Source organism: Rasamsonia emersonii (assembly GCF_000968595.1).
Source record: "Rasamsonia emersonii CBS 393.64 chromosome Unknown ctg1118621760681, whole genome shotgun sequence".
Taxonomy (NCBI): Eukaryota; Fungi; Ascomycota; class Eurotiomycetes; order Eurotiales; family Trichocomaceae; genus Rasamsonia; species Rasamsonia emersonii.
In genome coordinates, this window is record NW_013562814.1 from 1 (window position 1) to 14,847 (window position 14,847).

A 14,847-nucleotide genomic window follows, 5' to 3' on the forward strand; every position below is an offset into this window, starting at 1 on the left:
AAAGAAGAAAAGAAAGAGAAAGAAAAGAGAAAAGAAAAGAGAAAAGAAAAGAGAAATGAAAGGAAAAAAAAAGAACAAGGGAAAAAAGAACAAGGGAAAAAAAGAACAAGGGAAAAAAAAACGCCACATTATCGAGTACCAATAACGCTACTCATATATTCTCCATCAACGTGATGGTCTCGCCATACATACAAGAACAACCATCAGCGCAAAAAAGATTAGCAATAATCCTCAACTTGCTTGCTCATTGGACATCACAAAAGGGCGAGGGAGCAGCATCTACCACAGATAGGATGGGGATTGAAGGCGACCATACGAAATCCAGCGACTGGCGACTGGATCCTGGATCATACTAATGGGATCCATTTGCTGAATGGAAATGGCCACCTCGATTTTCATGACTGAGCGACAAGTGGGTTTATTAGCAGTCAGAAGAGAAAAAGAAAGATACAGAAGGAAGAAAAGGGAAAAGGAAAGGGAGAACATATCGATTGTGATATGAAAAGGAGACACAACATTACGCGCAGCATATCAAAAGTTAGCCTGACACTATTATCGAAGACATGCAAACCCGGAAAAGGCTCGTGTTGTTGGCAGAGTCAAATACAGACAATCCACTCCGCTCTATCGCTCGATGTCGACAATGCAAGACGATGCATCGTTGATTGGATATGATATATCAACATCCTTTGTTGTTCGGTCAGCTGTTGCAGCCCTTTCTACATTCGGATAACCAGAATGGCCACAATTTACCTCTTGCTCGGCTGCTGCGCGCGTGTTTCGCCGTATCTTACACAAAAATCAATGGAACTATCCACCTTACCCAAAAAAGTCTCCAAGGATCAGTGACTCGGATATCCAACTTTAGTCAATTTCCTCACAGGTATCATTCGGTACGCCTGCCCCGATACAAGGAGGAAAGGCGGCCTTCAGGACGAGCGTATGCTGGATTGACGGTTTTGTCAAGCTAGATATTGGAAAGGCAGCGATACTAAAGACTACTCAATCGAATGAGAACAAAAAGACCAACGCTTCTCCAAGCTAGCCCGATCCCTTCAAGGATGGCGCTCGTCTCCTCGGGGCAAATGAAGACAAAGATGGAGATGGAGATGAGAACAAGGACAAAGATTTCGCAGGAGACATACGAGACATCTTTAATTCAAAGACACCGTTGCGAGTTGTACTCCACTGCGACGTATGAAGTTTCGAATAGTCTCTCAGATCCCGCGAAGCAGACTACAGAACGTTTTACATCAGGCCACAGAGGCAAACATAGGACTGCTTACCACGAAGGGCAGAAACGCCACGACCTTCTCAACGTTCGACCGCAGACATTCAGCATTCGAGAAGAGGGACGACCAATCCTTATCTTCGACGAACACTTCCGTGATGTCCGCCCCCTAGCGATGCCACCGTATAACCGTCGAAAGCCTGGACACCATCCAATGGTCCCAATCGGTATACCCACAGATAACGTGCCGCCTAAAAACCACAAACAACATCCACAATTGTATTCCGTACTATCCAGTCTTCTTGTCACCGCACGTCCTTCTAGGGACGTCACATCAAGAAGCATCGCAGCAAGACGGTCCGGACATAAGTCAAGCGAGAAGTCAGCCAGATTGTTCCAACAACTTTGAACGGCGAAACTTAGTTACACGACGGCTGTGTCCGGCTACAGTGTTTCAGGCGATCTCGTCTCGCCTGATCATACTTCGATGACCAATCCCACTGGCCAAGAGAGATGAACTCTAAGCATACTCGCTCCATCTACACAGGAGATGCTTTCTCGTCCGAGCTGGACGGATATTCTCCGGTTAACGGCCAGGTAGTCACCTCAGCGTCACCTCAGCTTGACGAGTCTTCGCCCGCTACCTCTCAATCTCTTCCACTATCCAGAAGAATTAGGCCTAGGATATCAGCCTCCAATCAGGATATATCCTCACAATTGACATGTTTGTCTTTAATGGAGAGTTTGATCGCGGTGGCCCTTCGCGGTGTGCTTTTCAGGCAGAATACACCAGAGGAACGAACAACAATTGTCTTTATCGCGGGCATGTTCCTTGATCTTCCGCACGTCATCATCGGCATTCGGCGATACAACAACCTTGTCACGGTCGTGCTGTAGGCACACACGCCAATTCTCGCAGATGGACGCTAAAAACAACTCCGACGCAAACAAACGCCTACGCAGACTGAGCCAGCGTTCAATCAGAAATATTCTAATTAACATCAGGCTACGCCTTCGCACTTGCAACGAGCATTCGTATTCGATCTAATCAGAATACATTACACAGGCTCTAGCAGCTAAGGAAGCATACCTCGAGCACCCGACATTCTTTTTTTGTGCTGTACATACTCCAGAGTACCGACAAGATGTTCTCTCAAAATGAACCATCACCAATGGCGGTAACCAAGGAGCCATCTGAAGAGGGAAAAAAAAATATCCGCAATATCACGCGAGAACAAGGCAAATTAAATTGCCCTGCATTAGAAAGAAGACGGTGGTAACATTCTGCTCTGTTCGATTCGATTATATTCAATACTCCTACAGAGCAGGACGTTAACTAATGGTCTTTGTTACCAAAGCTCTTGGAAAAGATCAGTTTTCAACACTTCAAGATCAATCAACCTGATATGAGAAAACTCAAGCCCAAAACGAAGCTGTCGCCTAGAAGCGAAAAAAAAAACGTTCTTTGATTCATTGGCAACTCGATTATCGCATTTGGGACGCAGAGAAGGACGCCGTCTTCCAGACAAGCGACGTCGTATTTGAAGATGATCTTTTTTCCTCAGAATCTATTTCCGAATCGAGTAATGCTAACGCGTATCCCAAATTCCGAATCAGGAAAGAAAAAAAGAAAAAAGGAAAAAGAAAGAATAGAACAAAGAAAAGAAAAGAGAAAAACAAAAAGATAAAGATAATACAACGAGGCATCAATTATGCGGGCGGGGATTGTTTTTTTCCTGCCTCTCCTCGAAAACCACTCTCTTCAACCGGAAGAGGCAGAACAGGCTGCTAGACCACATCAAGCAAACAGCGATAACCTTCAAGAATGATCGATCTGCCTGGCTCCGACCTTACGGATTTCAGCACACTCACCTGGAACAACGGAGACGGGCCCCCGAACCGATGACCACAAAGCCAGGTCATCCTGACAGAGCGGCCTTTAATGCCTTTTTCCTCGTTGAATCCCTTCGGGTTCCATCGGCCGGTTTCTTTTCCACCTCCTTACACCGAGCTATCAGATGCTTGGCTGTACGTCATCATCAAAACCTTTACGAAGCAGGACCGAGGCAATCTCTGGCCAGCCGACTTCACCTCTAACGGGGCCATCTGCGGCGTACGATAGCCAGCCGGTTCAACGAGAACCGTCGACAGAATTTTCAAAAACAGGCGCTGCCGGTGAGAGACGGCTGGCTGTCAATGCTGGCCCTTTCGCGGGTGAGACATTGACGTGGTATCATCTACAAATCAAAAAGGGCAGAAAGCAGAAAAAAAAAACACTGTTCATTAAACACATGCAATCACAGAAGGATTCATCGACAACCTGAACACGCATTCTCAAGACGATCTGAAGACTTTGTCCGAGCTGGTAGACAAGGCCATTCATACGGAGACACCGTCGAAACGCAAATACCATCCTCTTCTGGATATACCTCAATGTTCAGCCCCAGACGCTACACATTCGCGACAAGGGTCGACCAGTACCTATTGTGGACGAACATTTCAGGGACTCACATAATAACATAGATGACGCCAGACAGTCTTTTCACTTTATCAAGCTCCAATTCCGATGGTTCCTGGACGCCAATCGCCTCCCGCCTTTCAACGTCCCAAGACCTCCCAAATTAGCTCAGTAGAACCGCAGAAAACTAGGCTACTTTCACATGGTTCCAGTTGCGGTACCGACCGATAACGTCCCCTAAGAACCACAAGCACATTACAAAAGAAAGCACCTTTCTCTAAGTCAGGGAGGACAAGACGGACCGGCAGCAGCATCGCGTCACCTATTCCATCGTCAACAAGACAGGAGCCCGTCTCAAGCCCAATCTGATCTGGCCATACCAGGGCGCATCCACCAACGTCTATCAGCAACTGGCAGAAGAGGCCTTTGAAAGATTTTCCAATGCCACCCGCGAGTACAATACCAGTTTCGAAGCCCGTATTCGAAGAAGCCGAAAAAAAAAGGGCAGAAATTGAGAAGCTGGACCTTACGGTTTCGGACTTCGGATAATGATTCAATCCAGACTACTTCGGCAGACAAGGATAGTTCATTTGATTATCAGCCAGATGAGGACTCTGAAGTTCAAAAAGTCCTCACCAACATTGCAGAGCAGCCGAAGGCTCCACCGGTAAAGGCATGGTATAGAAACAGACATCGCTCTAAGGAACACCCGGAGTTCAACCGGGTCGACTATTGGTTTCTTGCCACCGACTTGTGCTATTCGTCTAGAGCCTCCTAGATGGAATCTGACCTCCAAGACTCTGCCATGCTCCTCATACAATATATAGGCTCAGCTACCACAGACGCATGGATTGGATACCTGGCCTTTAAGACCCTGCTATGCTCCTCGTGGCGCAGTGAGCGTATGGTGGATTTCATCTCCGTTGTTATCGGGTCCAACAACCTGGACCATCTCAATGGGACAGACAACCCATCCAACGGCAGCGTTCAGCAGAGGAATACAGCTCTACCACTGAACGGCGACATCACGTCAACTCGACAAAAGAACGGCTCTTGAAACGCCTCTGCGAAGAACGAGACGACGAGCCGGATGACATTGACGACGGAATCAATCGACTCATTGAAGACGTGTGAAGGACGACTGCAAAATGCGGTGACCATTGCGCACAGCATACCATGAAGGTCAAAAACGCCAGAAGCATGTATTACCAAGTACATTGTTCTCACGTCCGCACGAGCGATAACGCAATGTTTCCAGCCTTCTCGGAACATCAATCGCTGTTCGTGTTCACGAAAAGAGTCCGGCTCGAACTGTACATACATGTATGTACAGTACATACATACAAGACGCCGCCCTGGGTTAAGTTCGTGGGTCACGAGTGCCCCAAGAGCCTACAATCTGGATCATGGTCAATGGAAAAACCAACTGTATTATCCGGTGTTCCGCTCGAAGCAAAACCCTGCTCGGTCCAGCATACACATACGAGCCCTTTCTACATCACCTCCCTGATTCCACACAAGTGCTTCAAGTCTCTGAAGGCGCTCCGTCGTACAAAACTTTTGGACCTGGCCCTACAGCGAGAATGCGCTGAAAAGCTGCCGTTCCATTCCGTTATTCGCTATTTTCAGCAGACGACAGCAGGAGAAAATTACCTCTGCAAAACAAACCACGCAGATGTCAATTGACCTCGAGAAGAAAGAACATATTTCCATTTCTGCTAGTGAACAACTAGTGTTGATTGCGCTTGTGTGTACGAACACTTCTACATCATGGATCACATTGCCCTCGACTGAGTCATCTTTCTTCTCTTGTTTTGATAAGTCTACAGTGTTGACCCAGCAATGCTGCTGCAGGCGAACTGAAAGATTTCAAAGGTGTGGAAGCCAAATAAATTGCTGAAAATGGAAAATGTGTAGTCAAAAAAGATCAAATAGCGTAAGTTCACCAAGAAGACGTTGTATCAGTATGGCGAGGACGATAGGTCGACGTATCGCGATGCGGTCTTGATTTATCACAAGGGGGATGTTAACTGATACTCTGTGCTAGATGGACATCGACACATACAAGTACATACGCTGTATATGGATAGGGCCATTTGAAAAGACCTCAACGCAGCATGGCTGCAATTGAAAATGACGTTCAGCCACTCAATGACTACATCTCCCGTTGTATCACAAATAAAATGCAGGGTAACATCTGGCGACCCATCATACTGATGTTTTCCAGCGCCTTCGCCTACACACTCCACTTTCCAACGCCACAATCGATGCGAAGGCACTCTCACCAGTCAACTTGGTCAATCTGGCGCCATTAATACGCGTCTAAAGACTATCTATCGTTCATCGCGACGATAACCTCAAAGAGCGAGCTTATTGAACTTATCAAAAAAAAAGGCCTTACCCAGCATTACTATCGACGCGCTTCCAGATATCATTTCCATCAGTTAGCAACTTCGACCTCCACGATCGGACCCTGATACTGCCTCCGTGCCCAGCCAATATAATACACGATGCTTCCGATTGCAACGACGCTAATCTCCACCACGCTCCACTTCATATTACTGGCTGTCGTCGGGGACACTTCCGGCCAGAAACCAAAGAAAATAGTAGGACGGAATACATGATGGCGAAGATGTTATTAGCAATCCCCAGCCAGCCTTTTACTCGATAGGGGCCCCAAATATATGGAGTACGAGTGTCTTTGGCGGGTTTATTGGCGGCGACGTCCCGTGGCTCTGCGATCTGTCCTCTCCACCGGCGATAGAGGAGGAGAGAAAGAGCCATCAGGTAGGAGAAATAGAGCGCCTCAAGGCCCAGCGATAAGATGTTATTCAGGATTGTCGAGGTTCCCATATTGATCAATGAGAGAAGCACACCGATGACGACGAGAAGATAGGTGGAGTTAGTCGGGATCGATGTACGCCGGTTGACCTGGAAGAACAATCAGGGCGGCATATACCTTATGGTTGAACGGCGGGAAGCTTTACTTACCTTCAGAAGCTGTCGCCAGCCCGGCACAACCTGGTCTCTTGAAAAAGACAAAATCATCCGGCCCCCAGCAGACAATATAGCCAGACAAGAGCACAGATTTAGGATAGTGACCCGGGTTGCAAGTGTCGTCGCTGCGCCGGTGCTGCCTAGGCGTTTTGACTATAATCTCGATGAATGGGAACGCTGACCCGCTCTCGAGAACGGCCTGCAGATCGTCAGCGCAGAGCAGGAAGACGATCAGAATTGCGAATCCGAGGCATCCGTTGAGAGGGATGGAGACGATTAGTGAGCGGGGGACGTTTAGGGTGCTGTTTCCTACTTCTTCGGCCACCTAGGGAAGGTTAGCGATCATACATATACTGTAGAGGATTGAAGGGTGTTCTTCTCAAAGTTATTCTTACATGGATGGCACCATCAGCGCCTGGCTAGTGTCAGCGAAGCGTCAGGGCAAGTAGGTCAAGGGTGAATAAATAATACCTACCAAGGAACACGACCGCAAACCCCCGTAAACCAACACAGACAGACAATCCCTTCGTCGACCACCCACCAGCATTAAAGAACGTAGTGAAGATATCACGCATATCCCTGTTTGGCGGACTCAGCGAAGCCATCGGAATCAGAACGGTGGTCCTGTATGGATATATGTATCTACATACTGTACATATCTACACATATGCACCTACATTTATACACAAGAGAACTCTCCTTCTTTCCTCTTGTATATAAATAAGACCTCCTTCTTCCTCCTCCTGAGGACATCAGTTTCAGGCAGACACAACACAACACACAGATACACAGACACATTTGCAGATTTATCAGGATTGATTGTGCAGACAAATCAAATCGACTAATAACTAGCATACATAAATTAATGTTTTTTAAAAAAAAATAAAATAAATAAAACAAAAGACTGTACTGTACCTGGTAAGGCTAATCCGTGTATGTGTATACATACATGTAATGAGTGTACTGTATGTAGGGCTTGTTTTTTTTGTCCTCTTATATAGAAATAGAAATCACAACAACAACAATGCCCAGTATTAAAAAAAGGGAGTCAAGGTTCGTGACCTTCGAACTGTATACAGCGCTGTTGCTGTTGCCGGAACCACCAGCTCTACAGAGTAGAAGTCTTTGCAAAAGGAAGTCGATCATGTAAATATTTATATAAATAAGAGTCAGACAGATGCACTTAAGTTATGGAAATAAACGAACTCACTCAGCAAGTCTTCTGCAGAACTGTAGTTGTTTTGTTTTGTTTTGTTTTGTTTGCAATTGTAATTGCAATGCTACCTAGGTAATGTCGAAGGTAATCAGCATATGACAGGGGTGATGCCCCTTAAATAATAAATACCTAGTCCCGTCCCGTCCCGTCCCAGGACCGCTGGTGAAAATTAAGTACTGTACTGTACATACATACACGGTAATTTAGTTACCGTAAGTAGCAGTAGCAGTGTATGAAGTATATATTGTAGAGGAGAAGGTAATCAAAGTATGCTGGAAAGGTAATTAAATTCTATGTCTGCCTGCTAAAGGCAACTTTCAACTTAATATCCTCCAATAGAGTATATATTTGGCTTCGAGTAGTACAGTCGAATTATCTATTCCTGAATTAATTTGCTGCGAAGTTACGCAGACTGCACATGGCTTTTCCTAAGAGATCCTAGGCTGAGGCTCTCGCCAGCTGAACCACAAAAGGAGTCTTATGCAAATGATATGCAAGTGACACTCCGAACCATTGAAAAACCAAAACGCCCAGTGAATGGATATCCGAAATATTAGACACAGGAGAATCAAAGTCTCCAGAGAATCAAAGTCTCCATCCAAGTCTCCGGAGAATCCAAGCTAAAGGAGAAGATTATCATGCGCCTCGTCGCTAAGACCTCGAAGAAATCGGAGCCGTCTTTCAGACGCACTGAGAACACAGCGCTCGTCCTCTTCCAACGCAGCCTCACTCATCCACTCGTGAGGCAAATCCCGACTATAGACAGGCCGCCCCTCGTCCAACGGCCGCTTGGCAGCCACTGTCGCGGCAAATGGTAAGCCAAACTGCTGACCCCACTGCCGCCGTTCAAACTCCATGAACCCTCCAAACACCTCATCCGTGTTGGCAACCCAGATCGAGCTGCCATCAGGCGTGTAGTCGGCGCCGCCAATCTCCCCGAAAAAGTCATGGACCTGCCGAGTCTGATACGTCTGGGCGTTGACGATGGAGATCCGGTCCGCTGGCTCGCACATGAGAAGCGTACGAGGGCCCCCGCCAACCGGCGAGAACCGCAAAGACCGGTAGCCTGCCACATCGGAATCGATCGTCTCTAGAATACGCCACGTCCGCACATCCCAGATGTTCACCGTCTTGTCCTGGTTGCTCGTCGCAATGTGCAGCATATCCGGAGACCAGGCACACGCAAACCCGAAATCTCTATGGCCCCGCAGCGGCTGGATCGGCCGGCCTGTCTCCGCCTCGATGACCCATGCGTCGGGAGAGTCGCCAATAACGACGCGAAGCCGGCCATCGGGGGAGGTGTCCGAACAGTTGATGGCACGAGACAGAGCGTGCTCCGCGACAAAAGTGTTGGTCTCGCAGTCCAGGATGCGAATGTGTTTGTCATTCGATGCAAAGACCGCCATTGGAGATCGATTTGTGCGGTGCCGGATGATTTCAATATGGTTTGTGATCCCGTTGAAATCTCTCGTGACGAAGCCTTGGACGTTTGGCTCTTGCGTGCCCTCCACATGCATGCAATACTCCCCGCAGAATCCACCGGCAATAGAAACGCCGAATCTGGACTTCATGGTGGAGACCTTCACCGGACCTTGGAACCCCGTTTCTGGTGACGGTCTCGATAGGTCGATCAGACACGTCAGATGGTTATAGGCCGGAATCCACGAATACAGTTTCGATTCGTGAGAAAACTGGACGGTATTATGTGACGTGACGGACATCAAGTTTCGAAGTTGAAAATGCTCGATCGTGGCTCGACATCGCGTGTACATGGCCTCTTCTCGAAAATAGAATTCTTCACGAGGGAGTTTGTTTTCGAACTAGCATACGTCCAGGTTAGCATGGTCAGAAGGATTATGGTCATGGGTACGAAATGGTCATGGGTACGAACCCCCCGCGGCGTGTATTCCAGATTATGATACGACGTATACCACGCGTCACGTAACGCCCGCGCATCGGCCCGATCAACTTGCAACTTCTCCCGCCAGGGGATTTGTTGAATGTCGTAAAAGTCATGTGGGTAGTCTGGAGGGCGAACAATCTTCTCCGGACGAATCCAATTCGCAACGTTTGTTGCCTCGAGTGACGGGCGAGGAACCTGAAGTCGCATCAAACTTTTCAGCGAGCTGATGGAGGTTCGAGCGAGCCATTGCCGAATGAACTGCTCGACTGTGAGGTTCCGTTCATGAGCTAGACAATCCACCATGTCAGCGAGCTATAGGTTGACAAGCGGGAGGGGGGAAGTTGTCTTACTCGATCCTGGCATTGGAGCTCCCCAGTGAGTATCATCACTTAGCTCCTCAGATTCAAAAGAGTTTTGGTTGCCCGAACCCGCAGGCATCGGAAACCCCGATAGGTCGGAGCGTTGGAACATTGGCTGATAGCCAACGTGTCGGTAAGCATCGCGATTGTCCATCTGCAGCCTGTCGTGAAACCATCTTGCCTCATCCATATCGTAATCGTCGTCTCCTAAATAGAACTTCCTCGTGTCATCAGGGTCGCTGCCGTCATCCTCCGAGTCGACGAAAGGTGACGGCGTATCATAAATCAGGGAATCACAATCCTGAATGAGTCCGCCGCCATTTTCATTTTCTGTATCGTCAGATATAGCAACGTTGTTCCCACCATGCGTGCTTTGAGCCAGATGGGCCAGAAAAGATTCCAGATCGGCACTACCGTTCATGTAGACAGTGAACCCGGCGGCTTGTCCTAGTTCGGGGCCCTCAGCCATCTCCGAATCGGAGCCAAACCGCTCCGCTGATGCAGCCATAGGAGCTCCAGTGACTGACGAGTCCACCTCTTGCGGCGTAGTGACGTATGTACCGTGTGGGACTGCGAAACGTGGCGCTTCATCGAGCGTGCCATGTATAATATGGGTGCTCGGTCCCATCTCCGGTGGCTCGGACGAGTCCGGAGTATTCGCACCAAACGGGATTTCATCCACGGGTTCTGAGTTGTCCGGGGAGCGTCCTGTAGAAGGCGAAGATGGTATGTGAGATTCAATATTCGTGGGTGACATGAGAGCCGCACGAATGCGGTCAAAACCCGATCCTAACGACTCCGTCATTTGCAACGGCACAATGGAAAGACCTCTTCGCAGACGATTCGATGCTGACCACAGTTTCTGTGTAATATCAAAGTAGAGTGGAATTGTAGATCGGATATGTGGAAGGCTAAACCGGGACAGATCCTCGATTCACGCTCTCCCCATCACCGTTCGGTTCGATCGGCCCCAGACACAACGCTCCATTGTACCCCTACGTTTCTTTTTTCTTCCAGAAAAGAGTTCACCGCGTGCTGGGGTCAAGCACGAGACAGGCGGATCTTGATCCCGGAATGTTTCTGGTAGACCCAACAGCGGCGGCCAGAATCCAGATATTATTGCTGCTGGTTGCCGACTCCAAATAACGGCCCGATCCAACCACGATGTTCTCGGCCAAGGACTTTTAGAGCGTAGAATAATCCGAGTGGGGCGACACACTGACGATCGTGAACAGGGATCCTGCCACTTCAGTTAATTGGCATCCGCTGCAGCTACGGCTGCCTCCACAAGCTATGCCCCGATGCAGTGGATTCCCTGCGTTAGCGAGTCACGAATGAAATCCGATCGGGACCGATCAGAGGGAGCTTTTTGTGCTGGTGTCGAATGGACGACAGAGGCCAGGTCAAGGCTCCCAAGATACGCGGTATGCCACTACAAGCTCCAATCGAACCTCTCGAGAGCAGCTTCGGTAAGAGCACGCAGCAGCAGGCCTGGGCAGGTTGTCGTACAACGCTGACCCTAAGCGTTCAGAGGCAGCCCAATAACGTAGGGAGGATGGCCGGGTTATGAGGCGGTCAGTGTGATGCTTGATCGACTCAGCCAGCCTGCACGGAAGCTGTCAGGGTACGTCGACAAGGAGCGAGGATTATCCCCCGCGCAATTCCTGGAAGCAGGCAACGAAGACTAAGTGCAAGACGATATCATTAGCTCAAGATCCATCTAGAAGAAAAACAAATAACACCAGCCGCATTGTCGTATCACCGCTCATTCGAGGGAACGTAAGGTGAAGGGGAATCCCATGTGAAAGGCCAGTCTGGTCAGGAAAAGCAAATAAGAAATGAAACAATACGATACGAACGATTCGGGGATATCATAGCGGTAAGCGACAGTCGCTGACGGGCGTCTTAGCTGGAACGCGGCGTCGGTGTCCCATGCTCCGATAGCCTGCCCGCTGTCGAGCAGCTTCTCCCTCCGCGCGGGGCAGACGGACAGCGAGTAATGACGGCTGCCGGCGGGACGCATGTGGGGGGGAACAATGTAATGGTCTGGGTTCAGAGGGGCATCGAGACAGTGCAGCACGATTATTCATGGCGACTTACAGAGTCTGTAGCGAGGAGAGATGAGAAATGTAAATAAATTACTGCAGAAATGGGCGAGATGCAGAGTGCGGCTGACAGCGGGCTGGCGATGGACACGGCGACGGAGAGAAAAGACCGACCAGGAATAATCCAATCGCCAGACAGAAATTTCTGACGGATCAGATGGCGCAGGGTCCAGGAAGGCCTCGAGGGGATTAATGGCTCCAGTGGACGCGAGGTCAAGGGTGCGAGCGCGCAGCGAATCCCGATGCAGTCACAGGCAGGGAGGGCGGGAAGAGCCAGGAGATACTCCATAAATAAATAAATTCCAATGCAGACGGAGCATCGAGAGCCGGGCCCGGTCGTAATGATCCCCTGTCCAAGAGTACTGCCGAGAGATAGGGGAGCTGATATCTGTCATGCGGGCAGATATGGGGGAAGGGAGTTGATGGATGGATCTCGGGCGGTCACGAGTGGGGAAGATCGGTCGCCAAATAACCTTCAACGCCCGTCTCCGCTCTGGAGGGCTGGAGATGCGCTGTCGGGCAGACGAAGACTCGAAGCAGCAGAAGAATCGAACTAATAATACTAATTACGCCGGACGAGGATCTGGCATGGTATTCCCTGCTGGCACGCTGCCTCCTAACCCCTCTAGGCAGGTGCACGCACCAAGCCAACCCCAGGTGGAAGCGGTTTCCTATGCCGGGGACCAGAGCAGCGACCGCCTGCCAGTTTGGAGTACAGATGGGCATGCCGGAAAGAACAAGCAGGATCGATGCCAAGGCCGTTGTCTCGGAAAAAATAACAACTGATAAAAATTGTATCACGATGATCGCAGAAGTCATAGCTTCACCTCCTCCAGACGCAAATGCTCCATCGCGCCTGCAGCCGGCGATCGAAACGGAATGGCCGCCAGCTGTGCTGCCAGGCTCAGCCAATGGGAGCAATTCTCAGACGACAGCTCCATGTGACAAGTCACAAAGAGGACAGCAAAAAAGCAATATGGGGCAGGATGCTTGCAACGTTGACATCGGGGACCCCGAGAGACCTGTGGCGTATCATGGAGATTGCATTGACTGATATCTAGTCTACTAGACATAGTCTAAGGCATGCAATGATACAATATATTAGGGTGCTGGAGCTAGATACCAATGTTCATCACAAGAGATGTACAGCGGAAAAAAGAATACGAAGGGAAACACGAAGGGGGGCAATATTAGACATCAACGTCGAGTCGAATCGGAAAGGGAAAAAAATAAAAATAAAATGCCCAACAAATAATATGTCCCCAAGCAAAAACAGGATAAAAAGGCTGTCTTCAGATACGCTCTTGCAAGCACGACAGTCCGTCATCAAAGAAGAAACTCCGCCCGTGATAGATTTTTGTTTTGGTTAGCACACTCCCAGCATTCCGCGACAAAAGATACAAAATGGTACCAGACATGCAATATCATATCAAGAAAAGATGATATAAAGGATATGTCCAGAAAAGATACAAGAAAACGGCGCGAGGAAGAGGTTCTCGACTAGTAGTCCGAATAGCCCTCGTAACCGCCCTGATATGACGGATACCCGCCACCGGACGTGGGTTGCTGCGACCACTGCGCCGCATTGTTCTTGAGACGTCGTTCTGCACAGAGAAAAGGGTGTCAGTAAAGCGGTTTCAAAAAAAAAAAATGAAAAGCAGATGAGAGAGGACTCGTCCCGTACGTACCCCTTTCAAAGTCACGCCATCGCTTCATGGTAATCTTGCTGCTATCGAATTCACCCTCACCATCACCATGACCTCCCTTACTCGCCTTGTCTCCTGTCGTCTGCCGCGTGTCACCCCATGTGAAATCGTCAAATTTCCAGTAGGCGTACGTCGGGAGGACAAAGTTCCAGATGGGCAACGAGACCAAGTAGATCAACATCCACACGACATAGACCAACCGATGGGCCGTCACGACTATCAACACACCGGGCAGACCAAGGATGAGGGCCAGAAGCACCAGCGGAATGACTTGGACCGGCTGTCGGATAATGGAGATAATCACGACATAGAAGGTGAAACTGATAGCCGCGGGCAAGACCAGCGTGCCAACGAGCTCGATGAAAACGACAAACTGCATGCTGAAGCAAAACGTGCCGCACAGATCCCGCACCAGCACCAGTTCGAAGAGGTTGTGGACGGTACTGTTGATCCACCGACGACGCTGCGAGAGAAGCACCTTGAACTTGTCCGGCACGGTGGTCTTACAGACCGCCTGCGGCACGAAGACCTGCTTCCGCTTGGGGAACGTCTTGAGCATGAGGGTCGTCAGGTACCGATCCTCACCCAGCAGAAGCAGGTTCTTCTTGTGCAGCGTGTCGACCACATTCTCCGAGTAGTGCTCCACAATGTCGGGGTTAGCCAAGATCGGGACCCAGTAGTTCTGGCCTCCCTTGGGCGCCTTGATCCGGTACATGGAGAAACATCCCGGCAGACAGGTCACACCACCAAAGACGGATTCGAACGCCTTCGCCTGATGGTGGGAAATGAAGTATCTAAATCACGGTCAGCAAAAAGCTGGAATAAAAAAGAAGGAAGAATAGGCTGGAAGGATTGGGTGGGGGGGGGGGGGG

At 49.3% G+C, this 14,847-nt stretch overlaps 3 protein-coding genes across 3 annotated transcripts; all 3 read right to left on the reverse strand.

Annotated features, from left to right (window-relative positions):
- Positions 1-6,591: 6,591 nt before the first annotated feature.
- On the reverse strand, positions 6,592-7,291 carry T310_8218 (uncharacterized protein; the record flags this gene model as incomplete). Its single annotated transcript, XM_013468997.1, has 4 exons — positions 6,592-6,620; positions 6,681-7,011; positions 7,082-7,101; positions 7,162-7,291. 4 exons carry the CDS (start codon positions 7,289-7,291, stop codon positions 6,592-6,594), a joined length of 510 nt encoding a protein of 169 aa, XP_013324451.1.
- Positions 7,292-8,522: 1,231 nt separating this feature from the next.
- Positions 8,523-11,152, reverse strand: T310_8219 (WD repeat protein; the record flags this gene model as incomplete). Its single annotated transcript, XM_013468998.1, has 4 exons — positions 8,523-9,722; positions 9,794-10,092; positions 10,156-11,026; positions 11,117-11,152. 4 exons carry the CDS (start codon positions 11,150-11,152, stop codon positions 8,523-8,525), a joined length of 2,406 nt encoding a protein of 801 aa, XP_013324452.1.
- Positions 11,153-13,769: 2,617 nt separating this feature from the next.
- Positions 13,770-14,768, reverse strand: T310_8220 (Chitin synthase F; the record flags this gene model as incomplete). Its single annotated transcript, XM_013468999.1, has 2 exons — positions 13,770-13,873; positions 13,958-14,768. Coding segments are annotated over 2 exons (915 nt in total), but the record flags the coding sequence as incomplete, so codon positions are not given.
- Positions 14,769-14,847: the final 79 nt, after the last annotated feature.